General features: G+C 44.0%; 1 protein-coding gene across 1 annotated transcript; it reads right to left on the bottom strand.

The window, feature by feature from the left end:
- Positions 1–20,564: 20,564 nt before the first annotated feature.
- On the bottom strand, positions 20,565–21,896 carry LOC308302891 (tubulin beta chain-like; the record flags this gene model as incomplete). The annotated part of the gene is made up of 1 exon (XM_080747209.1): positions 20,565–21,896. The coding sequence occupies one exon, from the start codon at positions 21,894–21,896 to the stop codon at positions 20,565–20,567; it is 1,332 nt and encodes a 443-aa protein (XP_080603335.1).
- Between the last annotated feature and the right edge of the window lie 1,057 nt (positions 21,897–22,953).

The following is a 22,953-nucleotide window of genomic DNA, read 5'->3' as shown; positions in this document are numbered from 1 at the left end:
ATTCCCTTTTGTGCTCATATATGGGGATCCCTGCTCTGATTATCTGACATCCCTGTGATGTCACCTGTTTATGCCCATATATGGAGATCCCTGCTCTGATTATCTGACATCCCTGTGATGTCACATGTTTATGCCCATATATGGAGATCCCTGCTCTGATTATCTGACATCCCTGTGATGTCACCTGTTTATGCCCATATATGGGGATCCCTGCTCTGAGTATCTGACATCCCTGTGATGTCACCTGTCTATGCCCATATATGGAGATCCCTGCTCTGAGTATCTGACAGTATCTGATCTCCTCGAACTTTATGTCCCCAAAAGGACATTGAGATCAGCAGGCAAGATGCAACTGGTGGTCCCTAGATCCAATTTAGTACATAGGGGTGATCGAGCCTTCTCTGTAGCTGCCCCTAAGCTCTGGAATGAACTCCCCCTCACTATCAAACTGGCACAACTAGACATTGGCAATGGCAACAGAGAACCTGACATACTACACTTATGACCTGGCACTGAACACACACAGAAACACTTTATAGTCTCAGCAGCTTAACAAGCTCAGCTGGTCCGCAGAGCAAGTGAGGGGCAGAGGCACACTCAGAGGCATACAGTCACATGGGCTTACTGTCGAGGCCCTGGTCATGACAGTTTCAATGATTAAATGATTGTAGACCTGCTATTTTACACAGAACAGGGTCGCTATAGGGTAGGTTTCATGTGTTTAACTCCTATAACTGTTTCCCTTGTCCGCTAATCTGAGCAGCACAATGCTGACCTGGGTCATAATGTACAAAAGTAATTTCACCTTCGGGGATCAGTATCAGTAACATCCTTTTTTTTTTTTGTTCCTCGGGCAGCTTCTGGAGAATGAGAGAGAGAGAGGGAGAGGGAGAGAGAGAGAGAGAGAGAGAGAGAGAGAGAGAGAGAGAGAGAGAGAGAGAGCAGTGGCGTCAGTTCAGAAAAAGCTAAGGTATGGCACTTCGCGCGTGTGCAAGACACCAGTCATGTTGCCACACCTTAGCAACAGGCATGATACATTTATTTTAAGAAGTACATTCTACTTTTTCTCCCGTTTCTACGGTTTCTTGGGCTGGATATAGCCAACGGTTATCAAGTGCAGCTAGACTTGGCATGTTAGTAAACGCGTCACAATTAACAATAATGCATTGCACCTGTGCAGCTGACCTGTGGAACCTGGGAATATACCATTGTGTCAAGCTGGGGAGAATACAAGTGTGGAGAATAAAATTATAATACCTTGTTAAAGTGCCCATTATGTTAAATTTTGCATTTGTAGTTATTTTACTGTAATTTAACAACATAATAACCAGCGCAGATAGACAAAGAGACGTTCATGGATTTATATTTAATAGTAACTTTTATTTTCCCCCTGGACCCAGGGTATGGCAGCTGCATACCCCTGCCATACCCAATTGACGCCCCTGAGAGAGAGAGAGAGAGAGAGAGAGAGAGAGAGAGAGAGAGAGAGAGAGAGAGAGAGAGAGCGCGAGAGAGACTGTCAACCCCTATTAGCACACATCAAACCACATAACATATCGCATGGCACATGAAACAGATGTAATGTCAAATGAAATAAATAATATGCAACAGAGGATGGATAAGAACAGGGGGTTTGGGGTTTTCACACTTCCTCAGGGAGACCCACTTCCGCTTTGTAGATACAAATTCATGTTGAAAGTACGAGAGCAAAGGGATCGGCAGGCTTTGAAGAAAATAAATAATGTAAATAATTTATAATTACGGTGCGTCTGTATCCAAAGCGCTTTATAATGTGTATTATAGCCACCCATTCACACACACACAGACGGCGGAGGAAAATGATGCAACACACCAAATAACCAGCTCAGTGGCCGTGTGGGTAGAGTGTCCGCCCTGAGACAGGGAGGTCGGGGGTTTGAACCACCGGTCGGGTCATACCAAAAGACTGTAAAAATGGGACCCAATGCCTCCCTGCTTGGCACTCAGCATCAAGGAGGGCTGAATTGGGGGTTAGATCAACCAATCCCGAGCGTGGCACGGCTGCGTCTCACCGCTCCGAGAGATGGGTCAAATGCGGAGAACACATTTCTGGGGGTCCCCACATTTTTGGGGAGACCCCAAATGATTAACTTCATGTGCAACACTGTTTTCTCACTCAACAGAAAATAAATCAGCATCAAGTTTAAGTGTATAGACTAGAGGGTATCTGCACGTTTCCAAAGTGACAATTGAAGGACTTTTTAATACATCTAAAATGTCAAATTAAACATTGGCCAAATTGTCAAATATTAGAGGATGAAATTGTGAAAATAGCAGATCTACATGCTCACCATGCCTCGCAATTTTCACAATAGAACCGTGTTATACAAAATGTAATGCCTCAACTCTTAGTGCTTGTCAGGGTGGGGGGCGGGTCCCCAGTTACAATATCATTATTTTGGGGGTCGCGGCCTGAAAAGGTTGAGAACCACCACTGCTATAGAGATTGAAGCATGAAACTTCCCAAAGCTGCCTCTCTGCCTCCCGAGCCGTTTGCCGCTCAGGAGGTTGATATGTTTTTCCAGCTTTAATGAGCCATGGCCTAGCCATAACATTCTCCACCCACTGGGAGTGGGACTGTGACAGTGCCTTGTTAGATTTCCACTGTGTAGAAATATTAACCTTTGTGCTTAATAGTAGTGAGGGGAAAAGGCAACGCATCAGCAGTGAGACTTCAGGACATTTACTTAAGTAGGTATTTGAGGTATTTGTACTTGAGTATTTCCAATTTTCAATACTTTTACTTCTACTTCACTAGGCCTACATCCCAGATCCAAATACTGTGCTTTTACTTACATTTACATGCTCACAAAAACATGCAGTAATCTTGGTCTCTATAATGCCGGTGATAACAAGCGGGCCTCTCCCCAGGTTGGCAGAGGGAGAGCAGAGACCAGGATTACAGCTCCGGCAATTGGCACTGGGTGAAAAATGGGTTACAAAATCATGGTTAGTAATGTGACAAATACATTTTTTTTATTGAACTCAAGTCTCAATGGCATGAGTAATCATAGAAAAAAGTCATTTTGGGGTGAACTACTTCTTTGCATGTGAGTATGTTTTCCCACCACAGGCTGCAGCTCACACATGTGTTGGGTCTGGTAACATCAGTCCAGAATGGAGCCAGCAGGGTTGAACAAGTCCAACACATGTGATAGAGAGGGTTGCTTCATCTCTGATGGCAAAAAGGAGAACATGTTGGATCAGTTTATCTGGGAACAGTGGAGTCCATGGGTTTTTATCTTAAATTGTAATGACCCATGTCCAGGGGCGTCACAAGGGGTAGGAAAGTGGGACTGAGTTACCAGGGCCCAAGGTGGAGGGGCCCTAGTAACTTTAGCTATTGAAAAATAGCAGATATACAAGCTCACAGCGCGGCACCGAGTGCCGCGCTGGGAGCTTGTAGATCTGCTATTTTTGAAAAGTCGTGAAAATGTGCGCAAATCTTTGAATATATGTATTTTTTAAGTGAACATTTGTAACTGGAACTAAATATTTTGAGATGGGGGGTCCTTCACATGAAAAAGTTTGAGCGTCATGACTGACATGGAAACATAGGTTTCTTGGCACACATTTTCACGATTTTTCAAAAATAGCAGATCTACAAGCTTGCAGCGCGGCACTCGGTGCAGCGCTGTGAGCTTGTATATCTGCTATTTTTCAATAGTTAACATTCATGGGGGGCCCGCAGTGAATCCTTGTACCCAGGGCCCAGAATTTGGTGCGACGCCCCTGCCCATGTCGTACATAAATAAAGATGTTGGATGGCTCTGTTCAATTGCAACATGCACCAGACATTGTCTGGAATATCAGCTCCATTGTCAGCTGATTATCGTTCATCATGAGCTCCATTGTCCATTGTTCCCTGAGACCATTCAAAGATGGAGAACAAACTGCCATTTTAATCACATATTAAGACCTCATTCGAAAGGTCCTCAGTCATCCAGTCACTTACTGGGAGAGACGGGAAGGAGACAAAACCCAGAAAGCACGGTCAGGACCTGGACCAATCATTGACGTCTCAATTGGGGCCAGATCACAGCCCATATGGCAGGGGTGGGCAACTTTGATGATGGTGAGGGCCACTATATTTCCACCTTCACTCCAGAGGGCCACATTGCATATTGCTACGTCCTACTTTGTCATTCTAGTATCTCATACAAAAGAAGCAAAAATAGCAGATCTACAAGCTCAAAACGCATCGCGCTGCAATGCGTTTTGAGCTTGTAGATCGGCTATTTTTGCTTCTTTTGAATTGGAATCCTAAATTATTTTTTGTTATTTTTTAATTGGAATCCTGAAATGTAACATTTTGATTTAATTTCAAACACATTATAGTTATAATATTCATGTTGACTCTATGAACCTAAATACAAATACCTACATTGGACCCAATAAAATACATTTTAATACTACTATGCTAGTCATTAAGCTACTAATATAGACTGAAGGAATTAAAGAAGGTCATGTTTGGAATTGTAACAGCTGAAATCAATAATATATCAGTATTCCGGTATTAACCAGCGGGCCGCATTAAGTGAAGGTGAGGGCCGCATGTGGCCCCCGGGCCGCCAGTTGCCCATGTATGCCATATGGGGATGATCTTGATGTCATTACCAGGACGACATAATGGACTTTTTTGTTTGACAGGATTTATGTTGGTTGAGATCAGGTGATATTCTAGGCCAGATAAATATCATAACTAGTTAGATATGTCCCAGAATATAACCTTATATGCTCATATTTCAACTAACATTACAAACAATAACAATAATCCTGTCAAACAAAAAAGTCCATATGACGTCCTGGTAATGACGTCAAGATCATCCCCATATGGGCTGTGATCTGGCCCCAATCGAGACGTCGCTGATTGGTCCAGGTCCTGAAGTGCTTGCTGGGAATGCTTTTAGTTTTTGAGCGGTGCTAAACCGAGAAACCCTCCTACAACTGGCTTTGTCTGTATATTCGTCCCGCCTGTTTCTAGCGAAAATGTAACTGATTTGGCGGCAGTAACATTAGCGTTTTCTCACCATCAGTTGATTCTTCATATCCATATGAGTCAAATCGCTTAGATCATTTGTTTATGTTTGGAACACAGTTTTTATATGACGCGTTATGAAAAAATCACACCCAATGTGAAGTGAGCGGTGGTTGTGCTTGCATAACGTCTTCAATTGGTAATTGGTGATGTAATACAGGCTACACACACACATATTGCTATGGCAAAACGCTGAGGAAAACACATTGCTATGGCAAAACGCTGAGGAAAAAGTGGCTACAGATAGGTCTAGGATGTAATTGGTGATGTAATATGGCTACACACACACACATATCGCTATAGCAAAACGCTTAGGAAAAGTGTCTACAGACACACGCACAGCCACTCTATGGAGCGGTTTACCACCGCTCAAAAGGTCTATGGGAATTCAGAATGGGGGGAAAAAAACTTGAACCAGGAAGGATGGGTAAATGACAGTTACGCCTAACTAAAATGTGTTTTTCTCTAGTGTCGTCATTTGGTTACTTTTAGTTAACTCTAATATCCTTTAGTGGATAACTGTGTAAATGTAAAAATAAAAAGCAGTGCAAAAATATTTGGTAGAGACTCTGTTGCTTCCTTCTGTCTTTCTAGATATGGTTTTCTAATCCTTGGAATGTTTTTATTCCAAATAAAGGAAGAGATTATACTTATCTAAAAACCCTTAAAAAAAGGTTTTGGAACAAACACAGGAACTGTTTGAAACAGGAACAGCAGTCAAGGCAGTGGTGGAGAGTAACTAAATACATTTAATCAAGTAATACTGTAGACCTGCCTCTTTTGGGTACTTTTACTTTACTTGAGTATACCATTTCCTTACACTTTAAAAGTTCTACTTCACTACATCTCAAATATTGTACTTTTACTCCACTACAATTACATGACAGCTTTGGTTATTAGTTGTCGATTGAAAAGGGAAGATCACATTTCAAACAGCTCCTGTCGGCAAAACGAAATTATGGGTTGTGTCATAAAAAAGAAGAATCCTCCTTTAGACCAAAAAGAAACACTTCCAGTGCCTGCCTGGGCATTTCTGTTATCCCCATTGTTCTGGGGCAGTGGAAGGTGTAAAAATAACCTGTACTGTGTTTGTTTTATCTTTTCAGGGCCATACCTTTTTTTTCCCCCAAACACTTCTGCAAATACATCTCTGAGAATCTATTGAAGTGAAGATGTTTTGTAGAAGAACTCCGTGGGGAACCGTCCGTCGGCAAGGCAGAGGCGCTTCCGCGCTTCCCTTTGCTTTCATTGCTTGATCAATTTTTTTGATCAATCCTTATCTCTAATGGGTAGCATTTATTCTACAGCAATACTCTGATTTATACAAAGATAACATAAGATTGTAGATCAGCAGCCAAAAGTTCAGTGTAGGCACATGGGACCTAAAGATACAATACATTCATTGATTTTTCATCTTAATTTGCATAACGTTGTTGTCGGGTGGAAACCTTGTATGTCCAAAACCGTTTTTATTCACCATAAAAAACCTGATTTCAACTAGTGAAAATAGACGATCTACCTTGTAGATCTACCCATGTTGTAGATCTGCTGTTTGCACTAGTTTTGTGCAACGGTTTTATATGATGAGGCAGGGCTTTAAAAAAAAAAATGTTATCCCACAATTTTGTAATCCATTTTCACCCAGTGCCAATTGCCTAATATGTAATCCTGGGCTCTGCTCTCCCTCTGCTGCGCTTGGGGAGACAACGGACTGACCTCATGCTTCCTTTTATGCATGAGGAGTCCAAGTTGCTTCTTTTCACCTGACAGTGGTGATCTCCCCGGTTTGGACGTAGCGCGCGGAAGGAACACGTTATTCCAACCAGTTTCTTTCCCCTCCATCAGGCGCCCCGGCTGGCTAGGGGGAGGCTGCACATTTTAAACTTGGAGATACAAGGTTTCTGCCAGACTGTGACGATAAAATAAACTCTCTGTTTTTTTATGTTTTGTCTTTAACTCTGGAATCCACACGGGTCCAATTTTCCACTCTGTGACTTGAATGAGCGCTGAGGATGTCATAGTGTGTGAGCCAGGAATCCCTATGGCTTCACATGTTTGAGGAAGGAAGGGGAGAGGCCGAGCCATTCTCCTAGTTTTTGCCTTTTATATCCTCAATTTCCTCCAAAAGCATTGAGCTGTCTGAGCTGTCAGAGCCGTCTGAGTATAGGCGTGTGTGTGTGCATGCGTGCGCGTGCGTGCTTGTGTCATGTTAGTGTTTATTTATTGGTGGAACACATAATCTGAGGCCTGTGTCGGTAGGTATTATTGGGACGCATGAAGGTTCATCTGACAGTCTGTGGGCGATACACGAGCTAGGCTTGTTTGTTTGGACGAGGGTCACACAAGCCGTGGAACCTATTCAGACAAGGGTATCGACTTATACAAACCACAGACTGTGGAGGCAACACACACACACGCACACACGCACGCACGCAAAAAACAAACAAGACAAGGTCATATAGATGAAGATCAGCGTGGCAAGTTCTCCATCCTCCCATGATCCTCTGAGACAGCTCTGAGGAATGGCAGGTTTATAGGGAGATGGCAGACGAGATAGCGAGAGACAACAGAAGACTGAGGCAGAAAGTGGGCAGAGACACAGAGAGAGAGAGAGAGAGAGAGAGAGAGAGAGAGAGAGAGAGAGAGAAGGAGAGCAATTAAGACAGAAAGCCATTGAGAGAGAGACAGAGCGCGTTGGGGACTTTCTAAGTATCCCCAGCAGAACAATAAAGTATCCTCTTTCTCTTCCATTCTCCGGCGGCTCCAGGCGCTAAGTTTTAGCCGCGGGGATTCGGGCCGGCATGAAGTGATGGAGAGGCAACGCTTGAGAGGTTGAAAGGAGAGGAAGAAAGAAAGATGTCATGGGATTTGCACATGACTCTCTCTCTGTCTCTCTCTCTGTCTCCGTCTTTCTCTTGTCTTCATTGTGTTTAGCAGAGGGATGCATGTGAGACGCACAAAGAGCCTGCATGTGAGAATCACTATAGTCTGCTGACGTCTCTTGGTGGTTCCGGCTCGGGCCTCAACACTGCCCTCCCACCAGGGGTGTCACACCAAATTCTGGGCCCTGGGTACAAGGATTCACTTCAATTATTTTGTGCTTTAACTATTGAAAAATAGCAGATCTACAAGCTCACAGCACGGCACCTCCTTCTAAGGTTTTTTGTCAGTGGTGCTCAAACCTTTTCATGTGAAGGACCCCCAAAATGATATGTATTTGGCCACGGACCCCCATCTTTAAATATTTAGTTCCAGGGACCCCCCAGAAGCAACATTTTAGTTACGAATGTTCGCTTAAAACATTCATATATTCAAAGATTTGCACACATTTTCACAACTTTTCAAAAATAGCTGTGAGCTTGTATATCTGCTATTTTTCGCTAAAGTATAAAATAATGAAGGCTCCTCCACCTTGGACAGTAGCAACTCAGTCCCACTCCCCCCCCCCCCATTTCTAATCCCGCTCTCCTCTCTCAATTTACCATTTTCAATTTGTTCTCTCTCCTCGCGGCCAATTCCCCCCGGCACCTGCATCTCTCTCCCGTCAGGCCTCCTTAGGTCTTCAAGCCAGATAAGTAAGCCCCGCTCGTTGAGGCTGACTATAGCTGCACAAAAGCCCTCTACTCTACTGTTTACATAATGCCATAATGTACTGGTGGACCATTTTCTACAAGAAAACCCTCTAATGCTGCTTAATGCCCGCTAATGCCCCCATTATACACACACAATGCCCCCTCCCCTCTCCATGCCTGACTTATATACTCAGTGGTGTGTGGCTGTGGCACGTTGAAAATAGCAGATATACAAGCTCAGAACGCGGCATGGCAGCGCCACATTCTGAGCTTGTAAGTCTGGCATTTTCCCTTGCGCGCAACACCCGCGAGTGACTGAGTAATATCTCAAGGTTCAAGTCCAACTCAATCAGTTTAGACCTCCAGGAATGCCTGGTGTTGCTACCGACCCGGGGACATGGAGGGATCGTATTTTGACCCAGAGGAGAGATTAGCCCGGCCGGCCCCTGTGGAGATCTGCGACCCGCGGGCCGGCCAGAGGCGTGTTGAGTGACAGGAAGTGAGTGTGTTTTTAGAGCAGCCTGCCCCTGAAAAGCTCGACCCCAGAGCGCCGCAAAGGTCAGCGGTGCTCCACTGACTTCCGTCCCCTTTCCTCTGAAATTATACTGGGTCATTCACTGAGTTCCACGCTGTTCCTCCGAGCTGACAAGTTTTGACTGTGGTGTAAAGTGACTGTACTTGAGTACAATTATGAGTTTTCTCTTTTTTTTTACCATATATGGCAGGGGTCTTCAACAGGGGGTCCGGGACCCCTAGGGGGTCCTCAGAGTAACTACAGGGGGGCCGCCAAATCGTTGTAGGATCATGTTTTTTACATAATCACTGCAGATCTACATAATCAATTGCAGATCTGCAAGCTCACAACGCCTAGCTCTGTGAGGCGTTGTGAGCTTGTAGATCGGCTATTTTTTGGCACAGAGGTTTGGTGTAGAGTGAAAAGAAGAGCAGACTAGTAGGTATTGACAGTTCAAGTGGTTGAATATATTAATCCAACTGATGATAGTGCTTTCAAACAAGTCTAAGCTATATAAGAAATCCATGAACATTTTAAATCTGCAACGCAATTTCTTTACGTTATGTAGTGGGGGTCCCTGCTTCATCTCTCTCTCAACTAAGGGGTCCTTGGCCTGAAAACGTTGAAGACCCCTATTATATGGCATAGCAGTGGCCGTGGTTTACTGGTGACATTAAAAAAAGATCTTCCAGAGGGGGCACGTTGGCTCAGTCGGTAGTGTTGTTGCCTCAGTCACAGATCGTAGGTCCTGGGTTCGGGGTGCTGTGGGCGCTGGGGGCGTGTTCTCCACCCGACTCTAACCCTCACCCTAACCTTAACCTCCGTGGAGTGAGTCGCTAACCCTCCGGTCGAAATGAAGGGCGTTCGCAAAAGCGAGATTTCCCCCACAGAATTTTGTCTTTCCACAAAACATTAGAAAAAACGCTCAATAGTGGCCTCGATAAAAGCCTGGATCTACAATATTTCAACCAATATCTTCTATGGCCTACAAGTGGGCCCCGGGGCCACAGGTTTTGGGACTTGCTGGCCTGGTATCTCTCCCCCTCCAGAGGGAGGGATTAACTCTTTGTGATGTCTGGTTTCCCACGCGGGGACCCATAGGTTCCAACCTCATGGTGTCGTTACATTAATTGGTGCTGTAACTGGGAATCAGGTTTCCCCGGCGGGAGGGAGATCTAATTGGAGGGGAGTGAACGTAGCAGAGTAGCTCAGTCTGAAGCCCAAAAAAAACCTTGACCTACAGTACAGCGCTAGATCTTTATAGTTACTCACACAAGACGAGACCCAGGTTGGAAATCTTGGGTGTTTCCCGGTGTAGCGTTGTGAACTCTGTGATAGAAGTCACTCAAGTCTCCAACGAAGCTTGGCAGCAGCCATTTATTGACGGTCACTGGCAATAAGGACATACAGACACAGGACCAGCGCAGCTTCACAACGTCAGAAAACAAAGATAAAGAAGAAAAATAAAATACAAATTAGCGTGTGTGCAGTGACATATGCATCTCAATGTACAATTGCATTATAAGGCACAACCTTTACAGACATTGAAAATAGCTTTTATCACGTTAAATAACAGGGCTCAGATTTATCAACCTACCATGTGTCTCCTCAATAACAGACTGGGAAGAGGAAACAGGGTTTGCTTCCCAAGTCTGCAGGGGCACATGGCGGTCTCAGGTAAAATACCGTAATACAGGTAAAATACCGTAATACAGGTATTGCAAGTGGACTGTTACACTGGCAGGGAGAGAGGTCCAATGTTGATTTTGACCGGGGTTTTTGATTTAGTTTTAGTCATATTTTAGTCATCTGAAATGTTTTACTTTTAGTCAATTTTTTTGGACGAAATATAAGATTCCAGTCGACAAAATCTTCAGTTGATTTAGCCGACTAAAATGTATTTTGGCAGACCTTGAAGGTGTCGTATTGCCAGATTTATATCCTTACAGTTGCTGAGGACCGAAAACAGCTGATCTACAAGCTCACAACACGTTCTACTGGATCTCTCCTTCACTATAGTTCCTCCCTAACATTTTAGTCTAGTTTTTATTTGGTGACAAAGTTCTCTCTACCTATATTGAGTTTAGTCGGTAACACTCATGTCAAAGTAGATTTAACCGTTTATTGCAACAAATGGAATACAGTTAAACTTGGCATTAAAGGGCTCCAGCGTTCGGAGATGTTCCCTGAATTTTGTTCACACATGCTTGCTTTGCAAAATCAAGGAACTTTAAGCAAAACCCCCCATAGGGATACAATAGTAGCACAATAGCAATACATTGAAATATTAGCTTGAATCAGCAGACATAAATCCACAAGTATTTGTGCCTATGCCAGACTCTGATCAAAAGGTGGAGGCTGGGGTGGAGGAGGCAGCTAAGCAGCAGCGGATCCAAGGCTTTGGATTTTAGACGAGCAGAGCTATAGTGAACGCAAGCCGTGTTTAAAGAAACCTCCCTTACTGAGCATGTGCTCTGACTGGATTATAGTCTGCACCAGGTCGGGGCCACCCGTGTTTGACAAGTGAAAACGGGCGGAATATATTCAATTATAAATGTGCGGGTGCAGGGACGGGCGGTGCGCGACTTACAGGCGGGTGACATTTGATTGTGAAAATCAGACAACTGTTTCCATCTAAAGAACGTCATAGGAGCGCACACATTGAGCAGCAGGACAGAACCGTGGCATGCATACAGCAGCGTTTCCGCCTAAACAATGTGGAGCACACATGTGGGCAGTGGCACTGGGCAGCAGGACACCGACACACGGGGCCGGATCTAGGCATAGGCAAGGGGGGGCAATGCCCCCCTAAATGCCCTGTCTGCCCCACCAAACATGATGGCATGCAAAAATCAAAAATCGGCCGGTATGATATCAAACCGGCCGCATCGGTGACCGGACGGTCACTGACATAAATTCCGGTGCACAGCATGATGCTCTGGACTAATTTAAACATAGCAAATAGCAGCCAGTCTACTTAGTGGCAGCCTACAACAGAATACAGATGATGCTGATTACCTTTGCAATGTAAGGATATATTCCATAATCCTGTGTCAATGTAGTCTCAAAGAAGAGGGAGAAAAAAAAAAAGCATCGCAAGGCTTTCCTGCCTCCAGTCCAGACGGTCCATGCAGGAGGACGAGTTTACTTTCACTTTCATTTAACAGAAAGCAACAGCATTGCAAAAGCTGTTGCAAGCGACAGAAAAAGCCATCCTATAAATGTCCCTTTATTTTAGCCAGTTTCAAAGGGAAACCACCTCCCGTTTCTCTGTTGTTGGGAAAAAAAAAGTCAGTTCACTTTGCGTGGTGTCATGTGTGTTTGTCCACACGCTGGATTAATTAATGCATGTCCAGGTGAAGCCTGTTAAAGGTCGTTATAGTATCCTCCGATAGTTTCACAAAGTAGCCTACATTAAGCAACAGAAATGTATTATGTAACATTTTAAGTCCCTTACAGAGGTTTTACAACCCAAAACAACAGGAACAGCCAGGGTCATGAGGTAATATTTTGCCCTTAAATATTTGAAAGGAAGGAATAGACTAGAGTCAGACTACTGTGACACAAGGTAAATTTCTCACCTTGAAGACAATGAATGCAACCTTATTTATTTTAGCTTATAAGACAATCGTTTTGCTTGTTAAAAAATATGTATTCAATAATAATATTATTAATAATATTTGAAATAAATGATCTCAATATGTATACCAATAATTTTAAAATAAAGGTTTTGCCTTAATCATGCAGCTCTAACAGTGACGCAGACAGAAGCAATGGCACAGCAATTTACATTATATACAGTAGTAGACCTATGTATTTTTAACTTTAGGCCTTACAGTGAATGATCAGCTGGCATCAATATTATATCCATATCATATTAGACTGGATATTGTCTGTGATTTTGGATATTGTACTTTTGTGATTGATTTGGCATTAGTGTTCTTCTAGCTTATTGGTACTCAAATTGAAGTATGTCTTGTAGGCCTACTTGGCCTGTATTGGAGCAACCCTATTTTCTAGTTCATAGCTAAAGAAATCGGTATCGGAAAATCAGTTTTGGCAGGTCAGACCTTCATAAAACCGGTGGATCGGTACCGGCCAAGAATTTTGCAATCAGTCCATCTCTACTAGAATATATAGAGACAGAGAGAGATAGGTGTAAGACCTGTTGTTTTTAATGCGTGTTATAGGTATAAGTGTGCCAAAATGCTTTGTTTTTTATGCATTTCGGGTGTTTTAGGGGGTTTGATCCCCCCATTTTTTTCCGCCCACGCCTCACGGCGTGGGCTGGAGGTGCCCCCCTATCATTTCTTGCTGCCCCACCTACTACTAAAGGCTAGATCCGGCCCTGCCGACACACACAACACACACAGACAACCATAGCACACATCAGACATCGGCACATTAGCCCATGTTCTCATCATAGCAAGGGTGGTTAAAAAGGCTATCAAAACGATGCGATGCCTTTTTGAAGCACGTAGACACGGCTGTAGGCTATTTCCTTTACAGCATGTAATCACGGGTAGTGGGGCGGGCGACATGTCCATTTTTTGACGGGTGGGGCGGATCTGGTTTTGATTTTTATATAATGATGGGTAACAGGTCGGTCCACTGATCTGATTAATGACAGGCGGGGCGGAAGCGGGTTGTCAGAATTGGACCCGTGCTGATCAGATCAGCAGATCTGTGAATGAGGAATAGGAAAAGATCTGACTGGCAGCTGATTACATCTGAGGTGGGCAAGACTCCTGGCCGTGTCCTGCATAAAATAACACTATGCTTCATTCATGGTTTTAGTCATCATAGCTTAGTTTTTATTTTGTTTTCGCCAGTGAAAAAGGCAGTCGATGAAAACCTTTTGCCATAGTGGTTGTAGTTGATGAAATGAGTAGTGGTGGGCAGGGACTTTACCCCTGCGCCACTCGTAGCCCCCCCTACCACTAAATCACCCTTCAAGTCTTAAGAAGTGGCTGTGCCCCCCTCTGTTTTCCCTCTTCACGTCTCTCTGAGTTCTTCAGAAAACAAACACGTCCTTCCTGGACGCAGTAAATTTTAAATTTATGTCCCCTTTGTGGGTACATACACGTATGTGTGCCCCGCATCCTGTCCTGTGTGTCTGTGTGTGTGTTTGTTTGTTGGGTGTGGAAGGGAAAATAGGTCACTACTCCACAGTAGAATTAGATAAACAGATTTACCTGCTCCTCACCTCAAGAGAAATGCTTGTTTTATGCTTTAAAACATATTTTTGAAGTAAAGGTGGTTGTATATTGGTGCGTTTCTTTGTTGCGTTTTCAAAATTCGAAATATACAAAAAAAAATATTTCAGGCAAAGCTGAGAGAGATCTAAGCAGGGACCTAGTGGTGACAGCTGCGAAAAAAACAGGGAAAAATCTACCCTGGTCCGAAAAAAAATATAATAATACAGACAAAATAACGGACCTTTAGACGTAAAGATTCAGATTGGGGTTAGGGTTAGGATTATGCATGTTAGATTTAGAGGTTTGGGTTGGAGTCTGATTTATATATTTAAAGTAGTTGCATATACCGTTGTGGTGCACCAAAAATAGCAGATCTTTTTATGTCGCATGTATGTAGCTTGTAGATCACAGCTGGCCGAGCATGTTGCATGCACTCAGATCCCTGTGTGTGTGTGTGTGTGTGTGTGTGTGTGTGTGTGTGTGTGTGTGTGTGTGTGTGTGTGTGTGTGTGTGTGTGTGTGTGTGTGTGTGTGTGAGTGTGCGAGCGCGCGCATGTGTGTGTGTGCTTTGTGAGTTCAAGTTCAACTTTATTGTCAGGTTAAATGTGTAAAAGTGGGTGTGCACTGTGCACTGTGCACGTGTGCTTGTGACTGTGTAGACAACGTGTCTCGTATCCTCAGGCAGCCGAAGGGCCCTGCCTCCACCTCTCTATGTGAATAATAGGCTAATGATGGCGTTTGGCCTCCCTCCACCTTTCTATGTGAATAGCAGGATAATGATGGTGACCTTGCACATCATCATTATTCAAAACCACAAGCTAACCAACGAGCTAATTATAAAAGTCACCCTGAGTGAGATGATCAATATTCCTCTGCTCGGATTCCAAGAGTTATCTTAGACATTAACTATTTACTGAGGCCTAACATTGAGTGTAATCCCATCCCGTCATAATACAGTATAAACTATGACTGGCGGGGGACTATGAGTCTGACTGTGAGTCTGTGTGTGAGCAGGTAATCTCGGGCACCACTGTACCTATCGGTGTGAAAGACCAAAGAACCTAGAGATTAGACTCATGGTCGCTTTAGGTTTTGGCCTAGCCATCATTTCCACCACCGTTTTGTAAAGTATTTCCCTATTGCTACAATTACAGATTTTGTCCAACCTCACAGGCATTGGTATTCTGTTTGGAATCATGGAATCCTGATGTGTAATTAGTCTAATTTGTCCAATTCTGCCGATTTCATTCTGATTGGTGTCCAAAGAGCGCAGGAGGGCACCCTAAACAATTTATTGGAGTGCCTGCCCATAGTGTGTGTGTAAGTGCGTGCGTGCGCGCACTGCGTGTGCGTCTGTGCTTGACCGTTCACTGAACTGCTGGTCTCCACAGGGCAAAAGACTAATTTTAAAGATACAGAGAATAAAACATGTTCTAGAGCAGTGTTTCTCAACCACCGTGCCACAGACCTTTGGTGTGCCCTCTGAGAGGCTCTGGTGTGCCCTTTGAAAAAAAAGTGTGTGTGTGTGTGTGTGTGTGTGTGTGTGTGTGTGTGTGTGTGTGTGTGTGTGTGTGTGTGTGATTAAAATGTTTAGGGCAGCAGGCCAGCAACTAACCTATCTAATCATCGGTAAACTTGAGTAACCTTTTTAATTAAGAATTCCCAGTTTGATATGCATTCAGGATCAGTATTTCGATACAGTTTAGATCTCTGGGACTCCAATGTACACACTATAAAACTCGAAAAACTGCTCCTCGGAGCACATGCACTCCGCCAGGTCAGGTAGGTTATACTGGGCCAGCGATGTTCGGAATTCAGTCCTTAAATCCATCGGATTTGGTGGTCCCCGGACTTGAAGTTGAGCAAGAGTGGTCTGAGCCTTCCAGAATCACAAATGAATACCTTGTGGTACTGCTTTTGTAACGGTCAGTGGGACCCAGAATTGCACGCAGCAACAAGCCAGGGCTGGGATGGGATCTATCGTTTGTCTTTTTACGTCAGCTCCACTGAGACAAAACTCTTTGGACACATCTACTCCAGACCATTATGAAGGACAGATGTAAAATACAAAAACAGAATTGTCTGCTCACGGTCGGATCTGCGCTGGACTCGAAGAAAAAAACAAAAAACTAAACTGTATCGATTGTTCTGGGATATCATAACATCAGAATAACATAATAAAACGTCAAGTCCCAGAATTCTCATATCTTCTATCGTCTTGTTGTATCTCCTAAACGAATACACTAACATACAAACACACTAATGCACTCGATAATAATATTCAGAAAGTAGGTACATATTTCGAACACAATTTGATTATACTACAAACATTACGGTAAATGGCAGTTCTTATAGATACTGTACAGGTTATTTGGGCCGAAAACATTGAACGAACATTTAATTCCAACGTAAAAACACAAAATACCCTCAGAGTCTCTGGCTGTATGCCCAGGCATGCAGCGTTTACTGGAGGTAGTCTGTGCCTGGCCAAATGTCCTTGGATGCATTGCGTTATGACAGACATAAATCCGAGAAGTAAGACAGAGTAATATACGATATGCCACATGAGATCATGAAGAATCGATTATTTGCTTAATTATTTATCGTTAGCCTATAATTCACTAAGCGACACTATTGACCGTGAGTTGAAAACACTTCCATTTAGAAAGGGACGCTTTCTGCATATCTACGCCAGGCCAGGTGTTCTATCCAGGGATGCCTGTAGTCGCTGTAGTTGAGCTGTCAGAACCCACTTTACTTCAGTTTTCCATGCATAATTTATAAGAACGTTGCCTGTACGCAAGCCTTGCGTCTTTATCAAATCACTACTGATATACATTTGTTTTAATAATGTATCTGTATCATCACAAACTAATATCTCCAAGCATACAGTATATCGTCCATGTCGAGCGGAAACCTCGCATCTCCAAGTTTCAAATTTGTACGTTCTTTCGCAAAGTAAAGCCCTACTTCATCATACAAGGCGGTCCCACAAAAAAAGTAGTGAAAACAGCCGATCTACAAGCACACAACGCCTCGTGGTGCGAGGCGTTGTGTGCTTGTAGATTGGCTGTTTTCACTAGTTTAAATCATTCTTAAAATGATAAATGCAAAACGAACGGTTTTGGACATACAGGGTTTTCACCCGACAACGACGATATATAATTTATAGGAGAGTTGTTTATCAAGCGAGCTCCATGAAGGAGGACGTCTCGTATCCAGAGCCTGATCCAAGCATGTACAGTAGGTAGAGCCATGACCATGTCTTTTTATAAATGCTTTCATGTAATCACCCCACGGATGAAAAGGTTGAAAACCGTTGAGGTAGAGGTGGTGGGACAATATAGGCACGGGACTAGTGTTGATTTTGACAGGACATTTTGATTTAGTTTTATTTTAGTCATCTGAAATGTTTTAATTTTAGTCTGGTTTCAGACAACTAAATCACAAGGTTTTAGTTTACTAAATCTACAGTTGATTTTGTCGACTATAGCAGATCTACAAGCTCACTGTGAGCTTGTAGATCTGTTATATTCAGAGCGCAACACCCAAGTTAAATGATTTGTCTGTTAGTTCTACTGGATCTCTTCTCCAGTAGTCCATTCCTAACATTTTAAGTTTCTTTTTAGAAAATTGATGAAATTGTCAATATATTTAGTTACTTAGTTTTAGTCATCATATCTTAGTTTTAGTTAGTTTTCTTCAGTGAAAAAAGGTAGGCCTAGTCGACTAACATTTTTCATCATAGCTTTAGTTGACAACGTCAATGCATTGCTGTATTGACATTTTGAATGTTAAAAAAAAAAAGAATCTGAAACCCAATTTTTTTTAAATAGTGAAAATAGCAGATCTACAAGAGGATCACAATGTGATGCGTTTCAATGTTTTTGAAATAGAGCTTGATTAGTTCACAATATTACTTTTGGGTCCCACTGGTTCAAGTCCTAGCTTGGTTCTGAATGGCTGAATGGAGTCCTGTAATACTGTATGAGTGTGTTGTTGTACAGTACTATGGGAAATACATTATGAATTAACTACTTAATTAAACAACAAAACAAACAAAAAAAAGAAGAATGCCTACAAGTTCAAACGCATCAAAAAATATATTTAAACTTTGTGAAAAAAAAAGATTCTGAGAACATTTAGGAATGGATTTAAAAGGATTATTTACTCGCAAACCTTAAAAACAGGTCTATGATATTACAATTATTAAAAGTATTTTATTTGTAATCATTTCGTTTTATTAATATTATATTATTTATTTAGATTTTAGTTTTTGTTTAATTGTTTGAAAAAACAAGGACGTAACTAGTTATGTAGCATCCTTGCTACTTGTTTTGTAGTGTCCTTGCTACGTGTTATGAAATCATTTGTTTTATGTAGTGTGGTTCTACTTAATTATGTCAGGCACTAGTTATTGTTTTTATGAACTTGTGTTGTTTGTGAGCGCCACATTGTGTTTGTTCTGAGTTGGGCAGCTGTTGGTCTGGTGTCCATCACTCCATTGTTTTATTAGTGGCGCTCACTGCTCACTCGTTCGTCTTGATAAGACTGTCTTTGTATGCGTCTGAGTCGTTACTGTGTTTGATGGGTTCCGTGTGCCTATGTCTGGGGCAGGGCATGCACGCGCTGGGCAAACAGGGCAACAATGGCCCTGGGCACCAAGTTCCTGGGGCGCACCCCGGGGCACCCTGCCACCACAGGTGAAATAGATCTCGGACTATTTTCGCCCGGGGCGCTGCATTGCCATGCCTGTGTCTCGTTAAGGTAATAGGGTTGTTTTGTATTTTTTGTTTTGTATTTTGTGTGTGTGTTAGTGTGCGTGGGGGAGGGGGGGTGGCTTCTCAAACTTTTTAATTTCCCTACTTTACTAATTACTTTTTAATTGACGCTACTTTGAGAACCACCTGGCTGACAACGTTGTCAGTGTCTTTCCTCCAGGTCCAGGCCATCAATCATTCCCTCATCCATCATCCGTGTCTCCGTCACCTCCACTTCTCCCGTCTCCGTCCCCTGATCGTTTCCCACCATCCTGCACGCGCCACTCTGTTCCCGTTGGACTCGGCTCCAGCCTGCTTGTTGTTTGTACCGGCACTGACGATATGTTTAAGTCTGTAAGGGGTTTACATTATTTCTCCTAGAATAGCACTTTTAGGTTAAACACAGTGGAGGCGAGTGCCCCACCCCCACTGTACTGTTGGTGTAGATTTATTGATTAGGGTTGTATTGATTTGTTTAGAGCAGATGCTCTGTCCACTCAGTGTTTGTTTTATTGATTGGTTTTTGTTTGGACTCTCCTTTTTATTTGATTTTTGTTGTAAATATTTAATTCACTTTAGATTCCTTGCTCAGTTAGAGGTTTATTTGTTTTATTGATTATTTTGTTTTAGTTTGGAGCCTGACTTTATCAGGTTTTCCTCCATTTATTATTCACTGGACGGTGCGGACGGTTACTCCCCAGCCCAGACCATCTGTTAGGGACGTAACAATGGCCTCATGTGGCTTATTGCTTTATGTATATTAGGAATTAATGTTCTTTTGTTTTGTGTGTGTCCAGGATTATGTTTTACAGCAACACCATGTGCACAATCTGTCCAGATTTGATGCAAACACTTTGCATTTTGAGTGTCATCACGGTTTAGATCAGAGTGTGCTATACATTGCTGCCATTTTTAGTAGAGTTTGACGCAATGATGCAGATGCATTGTTAGTGTCTTTTTGATGCAATGATGCATTTTTAGTGTCTTTTTGATGCAATAATGCATTTTTAGTGTCTTTTGATGCAATGTGGTTATAATTTTGATTGTTTGTTGTATTGTTGTTTTTTTGCATGGTTGGTATGGTATTTTGAGAAATTATTAGTGTGGTTGCCATATAGAGTAACCCCAAGAGTTTGCCAGGCTACTCCTCCCACAGTATTGGCGGCACACACTCAAGTCATATATCAATATATCAACTGGCTTCTTCGGGAATCGTTTATGATCCCCACTGACTTGAATGGGAAAATGCAAAAACGGCAACGACACTTGCAATTTCCCAGAATTGCACCCTTCTAGTTTTATTATTGTTTTGAGGATTTCGCAAACGTATCCAAGCGACCGAGGAAGAACTCAGACAGCAGGGTTAAGGTTTACAAATGGCACGGTTTAAAGGTTCTCAAACAGCAGAATTTAAAGGTTTTCAAACAGCACAGTTTAAAGGTTTTCAGAGATCGTCGTCGTCGTCATCGTCCTCTGGCTCCTCCTCTGCGCTGGCGTCCTGGTACTGCTGGTACTCCGACACCAGGTCGTTCATGTTGCTCTCGGCCTCAGTGAACTCCATCTCGTCCATGCCCTCGCCCGTGTACCAGTGCAGGTAGGCCTTGCGGCGGAACATGGCGGTGAACTGCTCCGAGATGCGCTTGAACAGCTCCTGGATGGCCGTGCTGTTGCCGATGAAGGTGGAGGACATCTTGAGGCCGCGCGGCGGGATGTCGCACACGGCCATCTTGTTGTTGTTGGGGATCCACTCGATGAAGTAGCTGCTGTTCTTGTTCTGCACCTTGAGCATCTCCTCCTCCACCTCTCGCATGGACATGCGGCCGCGGAACATGGTGGCCACCGTGAGGTAGCGGCCGTGGCGCGGGTCGCACGCCGCCATCATGTTCTTGGCGTCGAACATCTGCTGGATGAGCGTTGGCACGGTGAGCTGCACGTACTGCTGGCTCCCGCGGCTGGTGAGCGGCGCGAAGCCCAGGATGAAGAAGTGCAGGCGGGGGAAGGGGATCATGTTGACGGCCAGCTTGCGCAGGTCGGCGTTGAGCTGCCCGGGGAAGCGCAGGCAGGTGGTGACGCCGCTCATGTTGGCCGACACCAGGTGGTTGAGGTCGCCGTAGGTGGGCGTGGTCAGCTTGAGCGTGCGGAAGCAGATGTCGTAGAGCGCCTCGTTGTCCATGCAGAAGGTCTCGTCCGTGTTCTCCACCAGCTGGTGGACGGAGAGCGTGGCGTTGTAGGGCTCGATCACCACGTCCGACACCTTGGGCGAGGGCACCACGCTGAACGTGTTCATGATGCGGTCGGGGTACTCCTCGCGGATCTTGCCGATCAGCAGCGTGCCCAGGCCCGAGCCGGTGCCCCCGCCCAGCGAGTGGGAGAGCTGGAAGCCCTGGACGCAGTCGCAGTTCTCCGCCTCCTTCCTCACCACGTCCATGACCGAGTCCAGCAGCTCGGCGCCCTCGGTGTAGTGGCCCTTGGCCCAGTTGTTGCCGGCGCCCGTCTGGCCGAAGACAAAGTTGTCCGGTCTGAAGATCTGGCCGAAGGGACCGGACCTCACGGCGTCCATGGTGCCCGGCTCAAGGTCCACCAGCACGGTGCGGGGGACGAACTTGCCGCTGGTGGCCTCGGTGTAGTAGACGTTGATCCTCTCCAGCTGCAGCTCGCTGTCCCCGTTGTAGGTCCCGGTGGGGTCGATGCCGTGCTCGTCGCTTATGACCTCCCAGAACTTAGAGCCGATTTGATTGCCGCACTGGCCGGCCTGCATACTGACAATCTCCCTCATGTTGACCAGATACAACGATGACCGATCAACGAATACAAACAGTAAAAAGATCTTCAGAATATATTATCAAACCTCCTTTTTTATCTCTCTGATGTGTTCTCTCTATCGCCCCAACAAAACAGCTTTTATGGCTGACCTAAACTCTGCTCTGACGTCACATACTACACAAACCGTTGCCTTAAACGCTTCAACGCTTTTCAAGACAAGGACCCCTTAGCTGAGAGAGAGAGATGAAGCAGGCCCCCACATATTGTATAGAATTGTGTCGCAGATTAAACCTTTTTTCATACGTTTCATAGACAGCTTGAAAGACCGGTTTGACAGCATTATCAATAATGTTTTTCTTGTTAATGTGTATTTTCAAACAGTTAACCAATTAAACCCTCAATACTTAGAAAACTTGGTCAGCTCTCTTTTCCCCTCTACACCTCTTTGCTGAAAATAACCAATCTGCTATTTTTGGCTAATGTTCCCCTCAGACGCTATAGGGTTCAAGTGGTTATGTAAAGAAAGAAGTTACACAAAGATTATAGTAACTCTGAGGACTCCCTAGGGGTCCCGGACCTCCTGTTGAAGACCCCCTGCCTTACACACTGATTTGTACAAGCGTGTCCAGAATGTTCCATTGCTGGCCCATGTGGGTGCTTGTCGGAAACCGTTGGACAAAGGTAATGGAGTAATCTTCTCTCCTGTCAGTCTGTGATTTACAGTTTTCCTCTATGAGTTAATTCACTTTTCCTCAAAATCCACACCATTAAGGCAGTAGGCCAAAACACAATTTCACTTCTCATTGTGTTCACTCTCTGAATGCAAAACTCTAAACACCGTTATCAAAGTCTAGACTCGCATTAGCATTCCTCTTTGACATTCCACTCGTTTGTTTTTCTTCCCATTTGTATCGACACCCTTGTTTACCCTTCTCTGAAAAAAGCCACTATGGAGTTCTCATGTGTTATGGTTTAGGGAATACCGATTCAGTCATTTGGATTACGCTGAGCAGTTTAGGTGCAATCTAGTCTTACACCTCAGAGGCAGTAATGGGCTAGAGCTAGAGAGT

This window comes from Nannobrachium achirus (genome assembly GCF_963921795.1).
Source record: "Nannobrachium achirus genome assembly, chromosome: 18".
NCBI classification, from domain to species: Eukaryota; Metazoa; Chordata; class Actinopteri; order Myctophiformes; family Myctophidae; genus Nannobrachium; species Nannobrachium achirus.
This window is presented reverse-complemented; position numbering and strand designations above follow the sequence as displayed.